Consider the following 12,798-nt stretch of genomic DNA (forward strand, 5'->3'; position numbering starts at 1 on the left):
GTGTGTGTGTGTGTATTTGTGTGTGTGTGAGTGTGCCTGTGTGTGCCTAAGTATGTGTGTGTGTGTGTGTGTGTGTGTGTGTGTGTGTGTGTGTGTGTGTGTATGTTTGTGTGTGCATGCGTGCGGGCGTGTGGTTTTGTGTGTGTGTGTGTGTGTGTGTGTGTGTGTGTGTGTGTGTGTGCGGTATGCATAAGAAATATGTGGCTCTATGTGCAGTTTAGCATGACATGTAAGGACATCTGCTGATTCACAGAATTACTTCCTGTTGTGAAGTCTTTTGCTTCTGAAACAAACAAAAACATTTCTAACTACTTTTGACTGTGGATTGATTTGGGCCTGAGACATACTAGTCCTGCAAAGTGCCTGTTTTTACTGTGGTGTTTAGCATCAAAGACCACGCCTATTTTTAATGTACTTCTTTTCATTACTCATCACATCTGGGCCACAGGGTAGACAAAGAGTATGAAAACAACAGTGCTTGTAGGATATCATCTGTTCAGCAGTTGAAGTATAGAGAGCCAAGTTATGATGTTCAGCATGGTTTTATTCGTCTGTTTCTATGATTCTGCTGTTTCTGCAAGTAAGTGCTATTACCCACACAACTCTTTATACCTTGCCTTATAACTTAATTCTTCATATGTTTGTATGGAAGGCAGATAATATATTGAGCTGTTTTGAAGCTTTAAACGTACATTCATTGCATATGCTTGACCATTTATTTCTATTAATTTATTAATCTGTTAGTTGCATGTCACAGTCTGATCCTGTTGAACTATTTATACCCAAGAATAATCCTAATACCGTTATATAATACAAGAGCAAATAATTTAAACATTCATACAAGTTTACAGCATTTAAAATTCTGTATTTTACATGAAATTAAAATGACCTTTACTCACAAGATGGAATAACAATGCATTGCTAGAAAGATTATATGTTTCATTAAAGGAGAAAGTCAAAGTGAATTAAACCATTTCAAGCAAACAGTGTCAAAAATAAACATTCTTTCAAGTAATTATTAGACCTGGGGCCAGATCCCCAAAAACTTGCACTCAGAATAAGTCACTTACTCTGAGAGCAAGTCTTTTGGAATCTAGTCCCCTGGTGTAAGCCTGTTTATAGAAAGGTCTTAACATCAAAGTAAGTCACTTAGACCGAGAGCAAGTCTTTTGGAATCAGGGCAGACTTACACCGGAGTAAATCATTTACACTGAGAGCAAGTCTTTTGAAACTGCGCCCTGTTTTAAACCAGATAAAAAACATTTAGTCAATATAGCCAAATAATGGCTTTATTGCTGGTAAAATATTTTTAGCTAGTGAGGAAAAAGAGGTCTTGAAAACTTTTATATACAGGAATTGTACTGTGACTTGTCCTTAATTGTGGAAACAATTGTTTTTAGAAAATGTGGCCTATTACTGAATCAGCACTGTGTAAAATGCGGCCTATTACTGAATCAGCACTGTGTATGCTAGTTCATTTCTTTGTAGGGATAGCAAGAACAAAGTCTGCATGCCATGTGGATCATAGTTCCATGGCAGAGACAAGTTATTTTAGTGAGCTTACTAAAGGGAGTAGAACTGCTAACATGAATAAGAATGAGCCTGATAGATAGGAGTTGTGCTCTGTAGGTAACTCTGAAGTCAATTTGCACTCATTAGAAGACAGCAGTACATTAACAACAACAACAACAACAACAGAACAGCAGTACATTTCAAGCCTTAGTGTTAGTAACAAGGCTAGTAAAGAAACATGAAAAGGTTTTGGACTGCCTGAAGCTTCTTAGCATTTCCTGTAAAGTCTAAAACTACAATGAATAAAATACCAGAACATTTTGTGCGGCAGCTTTTGTAGCTATAGGTGGAAGAAAGTTGAAAATGCTCAACATTTAACCTGTTTTTCCATCCTAACATTCCCTTTTTATTTGCTTCTGAAAGGAAAACAATGAATGAAGATCTACTGCAGGGTGATTTTATGTGTTAACATTTGAAACTGTTGGTTTAGGATAGTGTTTATTTTTCATTCAATCAATAAGGAGGCTATACTCAGTGACAGACTCAAATGTCATGTATACGTTTTAGTTAGAATGACGTAGGAACCAGTGGACTAGCAGCCTGAATTTATTGCATATAACCTTATATGTGTGGCTTTGAAGAATGATGGTTTTGTCTACGTGTATCATTATGTTCCATTGAGGAAGGTTCAAAGGAACAATATTTATGTAAACAGAGAAGAGAAGGAGTAATCCTTTGGTAAATCCCTGAGAACCTCTAAACTTCACAAAGGATAATGAAAAAAGGGTTTCATTGACTTTTAAAATAATGGTTTTAAGAGCAAGATACCAATAAACCAGTAAATGACTCAAATGCAACAGTGATGTTTTTCTAGTTGGGTGTAAAAAAAAAAGATGGTGACGGACTTCAGCATTATAGGAACTTCTCTTTTTTTAAGGATTTTGCTAAAACTTTGTGAAAGAGGAGAAGCTATTAAGGGAGCACATCATTTTAGCTATTTGTAAATGACCTTTAGTTGTTGGTGATACTACAGAGTTCTTCAGTTGTTTGATGCTCACTGTTAGGTTGCCTACAAGAAATAAAGGTAGTAACTAACTAGTGCATTACTAGTGACTTTGATGTTTGTGATAACGTGACCATTAAGGTTAGGTTTCATAGCATTAAATCTGGCAGTTTTGGGGGTGGGGGTTTAAAAAAAAGCAAAGGATTATTTTGCCAGCTGTCCAGTATGACATTTAGTTGCATTAATGCATTTTTCCATGCTCTCTCAGTAGTTTATTACAGACAAGTCCATCCATCTATGCTTATGAGTGTTATCTCACTTATATAATGATCATGTGAACAGCAGCTGTCATCCATGGAGTTTACTAGGCAGGTAGGGAATAAAAATAGATTGACAGGCCATTCTTTGTGTATCTCACACACACACACACACACACACACACACACACACACACACACACACACACACACACACACACACACACACACACACACCTAGGGACAATTTAGATTTATCAGTCTGCCTAATGTGTGCCTTTGGGATGTGGGAGGAGAAAGAAACTGTAATATCTGGAGAATGCACATGAGTGCAGAGATGACATGTGAATTCTGCAGAGAAGGCACCCATGCCAAAAATCAAACTGGAGAACATCTTGCTGTAAGGTAGTAATGCTACTCACTCTTCTATTATTCCACTGATTCAGACCAATAGATGGTCCTTTATGTGGCTACTTTACATATTTTCACCAATAAGAGTTCACCTGAGTTTTTCCAACCTCCCTGTACAAGCATACCACTCTTGCTGCCTTCTACTCCTGAAGTACTTCCATAATAGCCAGTAGTCCCTTCAGTAAGGGGAAAGGTCCGAGGTACAGCAACCGCAGACTAAGATCAACTATTTGAAAGTTGCAGTTATGGTTCTCAGAATTTAACAGGCACCTCACATTCTAAAATGTAAAAAAGGGCAAGCTATAGCTATTTGGTTACTTGAGGCAGTAAGATTCACTGCTGTTTCAGAGACCAGTCAGGGTAGGAAGGGCACACAGGTCAATCAGTTTATATGTCTGGATAAGGCATGGGGGGGCTGCAAGAAACTGCCAGATGAAATCCAGGGAAATATTTATTCAGACTTCAGCATGATAACACTGCGACCAGGTATAAATTCCTTTTGTTGTCATATGTCCACTGAACATTTGCTACATTCCTCAAAATGCTATAGCTTTCTATTGTATAACGAAATCCTGGTGATTGACTGATTACAGAATGAAACAGCATATGAGAAACAGTGTTTAAACTTCAGTTGACTGACACAAAAACATTGCAAAAGATAAATGAAAAAAAAAAAGAAGATTGACATCCTAACATCCAAGACACAACCTTGAACCATGCAAAGTCAAGCTACTATTTTTTTTTGCAGGGGAGGGATCCCACATCCCCCACTAGATGCATATATATATATATATATATATATATATATACAGAGAATGCACAAACACCAGCATAGTGCATTTTCCTCACCCCAAGGGATTGTTGATTTCACACAGCTATTGACCCACTGTTTGTTGACCAAAGTGTGTCAACATTTGGGAGTTTCAGTTATAAAAAGTGCTCCCATAGAGACTTCTCCTGTAGCACTTGTGCCTAATTCTGTATCTATAGATTGTGTAAAAAGATAGGTAGGGGGCTTGAATCCAGCATTGATCAACTAATGTAACTGCATGTTGTACCGTCATGTAGAACTGTGTCTGTGACAACTACCCTTATTAGGGGTTGGGGGTTCGTATAATGGTTAAGGTGTTTCCCACACAGACACAAAGTACAGAATTTGTTTCTCACCCTTGGAAGGGAAATTGGCTAGATTTAAAATGGTCACCAAGGGTAGCTATCCTTGTACTTACCTATGAATATATATATATATATATATTTTTTTTTTATTTAACATTCATTTTAGTGGGAAAGTACAACTGGCCCAGAGCCTATTTTCCGCACAGGCCTGTGGAGAAATGCTTCAGATGCATGTCTTTGGAATATACATATGTTTAAATATGTGCACATATACATATGAATTCACTTTAGAAGCTTAAAAGCCCATAACATTGAAATTCAAAACATTGAGACCAAAAGCTTGAAAATTCCAAATACTGAAAATTCACAACATTGACTCCCATAACATTGAAAAAAGTTAGGAAAGCAACATGTACTATCTCGGAGTTGATATATTTAAGTAGCAGGGGATGTGGGGGGGTGCAGCCCCGCAGTGGGGCCTGCCCCCATTTTATAGTTGGAGAAGTATAATATGGTTTGTTTTTTATTTGTTTCAGTATGTAGTTTTGTTGGAATATATGAAATGTTGGTTTACTGTGTATTTTCAATGTTACGGGATTCAATATTTTGAATTTTCAGTGTTTTGAATTTTCTCTTTTGAATTTCAATGTTATCGGCTTTCAAGCTTCTGAAGTGAATCCATATATGTGTATATATATATATATATATATATATATATATATATATATATATATAAAATATATCTGTGTATTTATATATGTGTGTGGTGTGTGGGTGTGTATATATAATATATAATTATATATACATACACAGACACATATATATACACACACACACACCCAAACTATTGCAGTGTATTCAGATTTGTGTTGTCAATTGTCGCTTGTGTATCTTCGGTGCCATTATATTATTGTTTATTATGTACATGAATATAAAACACATGCTTGTCTGATAAATGTGTTAGAGTAATATATCCCCCTATCTATGCTTGTCCAATGATAACAAATGGTAACACATGACCCGTTCTGCTGTCCATGGCACTGCAGCTGTATGGCTCATGCCTTGTTTATAAAGGATGAAGGGGAAGGATAGTTTCACTTTATTATAAAAAGACAACAAATCATAATCTCCAATTTTTCTTGCAAGAATTATTAATATGAATCTTTTTGGCATAATCAGTAAGATTGTTTAAATTTCACTTAGTCATGTGATGCATCAGATAACACCCAAAAGATATAATATAATCAAAAAATAAATAAATACATAAGTAATTAAAAACCAAAATAAAAAAAAATAATTCTAATGCATGTAATTAAAAAAAAAAAAAAAATATATATATATATATATATATATATATATATATATATATATGTATATAGATATACAAATATATAAAAAGATATTTCCTGGGATTCATTAACAATTGTGTAGGATTTGAGCGAAACTTGTTCATGCAATGAGTAGTAGCGCTCGTTGAATATGCATGCTGCTCATTGTGTTTACACATTTCCAAGGGCAGCTTCATGGCCAGAAGCAGTACTGTCGACAATGAAACCGTGTTGGGAAGCACAAACACACAACGTAAACAAAACTCCTTGTCTGTAGGCAAACTTATTATGCAAGCATGTGCAGACTGCTTATATGAAGGAAGGGCAAGTGGATTATAAGAATTTAGATGCAGAAGATTTGAAAATTAGGAGAACGGAGGGAGGGGTCTCCTACCATTCCTATGCAAAGTAGTATCACAATTCCATCTAGTGTTAATAGTGCAGAGATAAGTACAAGGGGAGGGTAAATGGAACAAATGTACTCAGTTAATGCATTAAATATGATGATGTTACAAAGAAACATTTTCAATAGAAAGATGTCCATATTAATAACAAATAATCCTGTTTTCAACTGTTTGCCCAAATGCATAACTAAAAAGGGGCATGCTAATAATGAATGTGAGAGGGACACAATGCAACATTGTAAGAAAGGCTAGTAAATGTGATATCAATGTTCATAGAATGCCAAGTTACAGTTAGCAAGGAGAGTTGATACATTAGGGGCCATTTGCATACAGTGCAGTTATTGAATATGTCATGTACAATATATACAGGGAGTGTACAAACAAGGCATGAGCTGTACAGCTGCTGTGTTATGCACAGCTGAAAGGGACATGTTTTATCACTTGTTATCACTGGACAGCCATAGTTGGTGGAATATACTACCCTGACAAATTTATTAGACAAGCTTGTGTTTTATATTCATGTACATCATGAACAGTAGCATAATAGCACTCCAAGTACACAAGTGACAAACAACAAGGTCTGATGACACTGCGGTAGTTCAAGGTCTTCATTTGAGAATGGAGCACATCTACTACATGATTATACTGGGCATGCTCACAAGACAATACAGTGAACACTGTCATAATAGCATGTAACAATACAAACACACAAGAAAGTGTCTGAACACAGGCCCAATCACACTTTATGATGATCTGGCATCATGCAATACACAAAGACATGTTATGTAAGTAAAGCTGTACAGTGCGAGCCCATAAATGTTTAAGGAAGGCATGCAATACAATGCATTCTTATCTGGAACGTAAGTAATGCCTGTGAATAATCAATGACATTCTCAACGTTTGCATCTTGCCACACTAGAACACATGCCAGGCCAGATATCAGAAAGATGCATATCAACCTGTGATGCGACAGAAATAGGCATATTGTGTGTGTCATGATAAACACACTTTAATGGCTTGCAGCACTTCCCTATTGTAATGCATACGGATCCACTAGCATGGAGAATAATGCCTTAAAAAATTTGCCCTTTGACTGTACCATAAATACTTCCTTTGCCTAAGGCCACTCCAGACTGACAAATTATCTGACAGACAGATGTTACCTGATTCAAACCCCTGCCTTTCAGACTACACACACTACAGACCTCGGTATAGACTGCATCTGCCACACAACATAGCACTGGATCTTCTTGCAAGTTCATGAAATAGGATCATAGGATCACAGGGGGATTACTAGGCTATTGGCCTGGAGGTCATTTCAAGCCTAGCCATTTCATCCCAATGTAATACCATAGAAATGTTAGTTAATACCCAAGATTGCATTTAAGAATTGATTGCCCATGTCTAGGAGGATTGTAGCCTCTATTCCCAGTAAGAATTTATGGTGCCCCATCCACTCATCCAGGTTCCTTTTGAACAGTGTCATAGAGGTGCTCTGTTTCACATGAATATGTAGCCTATTCCAAAGACATGGTAGTTGCTCCAGCATGTCCTATTTAAGTCTCAGACCATATTCAGGTCCCTGGAATGGGTGGCCCTAATCCTGTCTGGTTTATGGATATGCAGCAAGTTCATTTGGTTTGAGTCTAAGATTACTCTGTAAGCCTGGCATAAGTATCCCCTAAGAAGTCTATATGATGCAGAGTAAAGTGACAGGGACTTCAATTGGTCTGTATATGGCATGTACTGGAGTACCTTAATCTTCTTTATGGCAAACCTGTGATGTCTCACCAGTTGCTGCAGGTGCTTTGTACGGTACATGCTGAAAAGGGTGTTATACTTAATTATGGGCCAGATTAGTGCAGAGAATACAGGGTTTATAACCAATTTTGCTCTCAGGACGATGCCTTTACTAATCAAGTGTGCCATGTAGAAAGCCTTCTTTACTACAGTAAACACATGGCAGTCGAAGTTAAGGTCACTGTCAACTTGTGAACCCAAGTCCCTTACCACTTTGTGGGTACTTAGGGTATTGTTGTTGATTTAATTGTGTAAAGGGACATTGCTTTTGCCAAAGGGAATGATGATGCATTTCTTTGTATTTGGTTTGAGGCAGTGACTAAGACACCAGTAATTGGTCTGCATAAGACCCTCCTGGAATATACTGACATCATTTGGGGATTCAAAAATTGCACCCAGTTTTCAGTTGTCTGCAAACTTGGTCAGCCACAACCCCCTTAGTTTTGACATGAACTTCTGAGAGGCATATACCAAGCAGTAGGGGTCTAGCACAACCACTGTGGCACCCCACTGGTAATAGGTCTGCTGGTTGATGTGGAGTCACCTATTCTGATAGTGTGCTTGGTTTGTGAGTTAGCAACCCATCTTACAACAAAGGGGTTTACATTCAGTTTGCTAAGTTTATCGGTAATGCCCAAGTGTGGGATTGTGTCGAAAGCCTTTGCCAAGTTGAGGTATGCTGTCAGGGGCCCTGGTCACATTTTCAGAAAAATCCACAAGATTTAACAGACAGGGTCTGTCCTTGACAAAGCCTAATTGGGTAGGGTCCAGGGTTTGAAGGTCGCCTATGTCTTTATTTATGATGTCTATAATGATAAATTCTATGGCTTTACAGATGAGGCTGGTCAAGCTTATGGGTCTGTAATTCCCTGGGTCTGTTGCTAGGTCACCTTTGTGGAGGGGAATAACTGTTACTGTTCTCAATTATGCAGTAGCAAAGCCTGTAGTTAGACTATGATTGAAAATGGTATATAATGGTGATGCTAGTTCATGTTTTAGCTTGTTTAGAAGACAGCCAAGGATGCCGTCTGGTCCCATAGAGGCTGTGTTTCTTTTGCCTTGGACAAGGTTTTGATGACCTATTCTTCAGATATGTAGGGAAGGGGGGAAGATTGCGGCAAGGTTTATGATAGATTTTTAGGGGATATTGGTGTGAAAATTTGCCAAACCTATCCACTAGCAGGTTTGCTATCTCAGTGAGGTCAGTGTGTGTGATACCATTGGTCATTCCTTCTGCACATGCTTGAGTCCTACGTTTTAGGCTACGTATGTAGGTGTTAATGGCCTTATGGTTATCCTTGGCTGTGCTGGTTAAGTTTTACTCAAAGAGGCCCTTATAGGATTTGACAAGTTGTCTTATTTGCCTGTTGAGATGGAGGACAGTGCTTTTCCATTGTTGGGTTCTCGCCTTTGTTTTCATGGACAGCAACGTTTTGCATTTATTGTAAATTTTGTTGATGCTGGATGTCCACCATGGCAGCTTGATTTTACTTGGGGCTCTGGCTTTGATTCTTTCTGGTACAGCCAAGTCTATACACTTATGCAAGTGATTGTACAGGGCTTTAGTGTAAGCTTTGGTGTGGCTACCACTTTCAGCTGGGGTGGGGCTCTAAATGCATTTATACCTTCACCTAGGAGGGTATAGCTTGCTTTGGTGAAGTTTTTTAGTCTGATTTCACCCTTTGTGAGTTCTGGTGTTAGTGTCAGCAAAAAGGTAAAAGATTTGTGGTCAGATTTAATAATAAGGGTATGACAGTTGCTGGAGTGGATACTTGGAGTTGTCCAGTCTAACCAGATGGGAGGTGAATTTATCTCTAATATAAATAGGAACACCACTTCCTTTGGCTCTCACATGTTCATTTTGCCATCTGAAAGTGTGGAAGGCATTGTAGCCTTGCAAGATCAGGGCACTCTCTGAGGCCTTGAACCAGGTTTGTGTGACGGCACAGACATCTACATTTTTCAGTGAAAGAAGTGTTTCCAGGGTGTGCAGTTTTTGGTTTAAGCTCTTAGCGTTTAGCAACATGACCCTTATTTTGTTATAATAAGCAAATTTCACTTTGATAAGTTTGTCTTCCAGACCTCGCCTGAAAAGGCACTCTGGGAGAGGCAAAAGCTTTTGCCAGCAGCTGAAAGCCTAGACGTGCCAGGTACAAACTGTCTCTGGCAAAGCAGCGAGGTTTGTCGACCATGGCTTCCCAGGCTGACAGGAAATGGATCCTCTTTGACTGACACCAAAAACAAAGCCAATTATTGAAATCAGTCAGCCACCAATTCCAAAACATACACAGGAGCGAAAAACAGCAGTTAAAAATCAGTAAAGTCTTGCCACAGGTAAATGTTCCAAAATTCAAATGAAACTAATAGTCAAAACCAAGGCGTAAAAAGTAAATAAAAATTGTTTATTGACGGGCGTAAAAAAGTAAGCGCTTTCACCCTAAGGCTTCATCGGACTATAAAAACATTCATCAGAGAATTATTTAAAAAACAAGAAAACACCATAGGCTGAACCAGTCATACATGTCAGTAGTGTCTATTAAGCACATAAAGGTAAAGATCTCCTTTTAAAGAAAGCGCAACCATGTACATAAATAAATCAAGGCAAAATACTCAATATGAACAAGACAAATGTCTATTTGAAATCATTGTTGGCGTTAAAAAACTAGACTTCCAAAAAGCCTATAGATTACATTATAGGGGCGTCCTTGATTTCGGTCTGGGCAATCTCCTCTTCCGGAGGATGGGTTTCAAGTGGATCTTATCATTTAACCCAGGTGTTCTGTCCACTCTACAGTGGATGATCCAACATAACTCGCATTCCTCGGTATAATTATCTATATCGCCCCCTCTAATACTGGGTGCAATAATTTGTATAACATAAAATTTAAAACAATGTGTCACCCCTAACTGTTTACAGTGTTTGGCCAGAGCATTGTGGTCTGAACCAACACGTATATGATAAACGTATTCTCTAATGCGTTCTCTCAGCTGTCTATTAGTCTTCCCAATGTAGAACGCTGCACATGATACACACCTAGCAAAGTATACCACATTTATACTCTGGCAATTGGCCTTAGTATGGAAACGAAATTCATGTCCAGTTACAGGTTTTACAAAAACATTGTCAGTATCAATATACTGACATTGTCTACAATGATTACATGGTATAGTATTATAAGTGGATGAAGTAGATAAAGTGTTGTTCAAATTCATAGGGTAGTGACATAGCATTTGTTTCAAATTTTTCTTGTTTTTATAAAGAAATTTAGGTCTTGAGCCCACAACATCACTGATATCATCATCAAGTAAAAGGGTTTCACAATGTCTCTCAATAATTTCTCTTACATGTCCAATGCCTTCTGTAAAAAACAAGGGTACTTTCAATCCACGTGCCCTCATTGGTTGTGCGATGTTAACATTATTACCCCAATCTGAGAAGTATGGACGTGCCCTTGAAGTCCTTAACTCATTCACCAACAAGACCGCCTTATCCACCTCTCCTTTATTATAACACCTCTCAGTAAGCCTATTCCTAAGATTTAACACTTCTTGTTCATATCCCTCATCCAAAGGATTAAGTCTGGATGCTCTCATTACTTGTCCTTTCACTACATTGTCAAAGACATGCCTGGGGTGCATGCTGTGCCTATGAAGTAAAGTGTTCCTATAGCATGCTTTCCTATGCATGGATGTATTTAACAATCCATTCTCAAGTCTTGTTATGTTGACATCTAGAAAAGAGACATCATACGTACAGAAACATAAGGTAAAACTAAGGAAGTCAGTTAAATTGTTCATAACGGACACAAAATCCATAAGACTAGCTTCATCACCCCTCCAAATCAAAAAGAGGTCGTCCACAAACCTCCTGTAAAATCCAACATGTTGTTGAAAGGCTTCTAATGGAAAAAGAAGTTCTTCCTCCCAGTCAATGCCATCCTTCTGAAGGTAAATATTACCGTTAAACATAAACACATTATTATATAATACTGTTTCCAAAAACAGCACTAAAAGATCTATTGTGTTACTGTTCAAGATGGATTTCGTGGTTAAATAACGTTGTAATCTGACAACTCCTAAGTCATTGGGAATGACTATAAACAGGCTCTTAACATCTAATGTTACTAAAATATAAAAATCATCATCCCCTAAAGTCCTGGTATAACTATATAGATCTAAAAGAAACTGTTTGCTATCTTTCAAAATCAATGGGTTAGCCTCCATGACCGGCCTTAGATGGTATTCTAAATCGATTGAAAAAGGTTCAGTGAACCATCCCTGCCCAGCAACTATAGGGTGCAAGGGTGGCTTAAGGATTGATTTATGAACCTTGGGCAAACCTTGAATTACAGGTATAAGTGGATTGTTCACCCTTAAATACTTAAACAGACTCAAAGTGATGTTGTGACTCTTGATCAAATCATCAAGCATATCATATACCCTAAAAACCTTGTTGGTTACTTCCGACAAATCAGTTTTTGAGTAGAAAGCCTCTTCTTCTAACATAACCCTCATACTCTCAAAATAATCGGCACGATCCATTAAAACAATGGGACCTCCATTGTCAGTCAGTCTAATTACTATCGAACCATCCCTACTCAAGTCTAAAAGTGCCTTTCTCTGCAAGTAAGTTAAGTTATATCTCTTATCCCTGTTCTTGACACATCTCCTCATAGTACTTATATAAGTCATTTTCCACTAATCTGGAAAAAGTATCTAACCGAGGATGTAGTGTAGGTGTGTAGGTACTAATGGGACGGAATTTAACTGGAAGTTCATTGCCATCATTATTTCCTTCATTATCACCAAAATCTAATTTCAGTTGAACATTCCGCACATACAATTTAATGTCTAAAATAGAATCAGTTATATCACCATTGTTGGTGGGTATAAACGTTAGTCCTTTATTGTTTTTTAAATAATTCTCCGATGAATGTTTTTATAGTCTGATGAAGCCTTAGGGTGAA

The 12,798-nt window shown here is 37.7% G+C and overlaps 1 protein-coding gene across 1 annotated transcript in view; it reads left to right on the forward strand.

Moving 5' to 3' along the window:
- Positions 1-288: 288 nt before the first annotated feature.
- Positions 289-12,798, forward strand: part of LOC122811388 (major histocompatibility complex class I-related gene protein-like) — a 242,786-nt gene continuing 230,276 nt past the window's right edge. The window contains exon 1 of the mRNA XM_044083200.1: positions 289-580. Coding sequence (XP_043939135.1) covers positions 526-580 — 55 coding nt within the window. The 5' untranslated portion in view covers positions 289-525. The remainder of the gene's footprint in view (positions 581-12,798) is intronic.

The sequence above is a fragment of the Protopterus annectens genome, chromosome 9.part0, assembly GCF_019279795.1.
Source record: "Protopterus annectens isolate FY-2018-M chromosome 9.part0, PAN1.0, whole genome shotgun sequence".
NCBI classification, from domain to species: Eukaryota; Metazoa; Chordata; order Ceratodontiformes; family Protopteridae; genus Protopterus; species Protopterus annectens.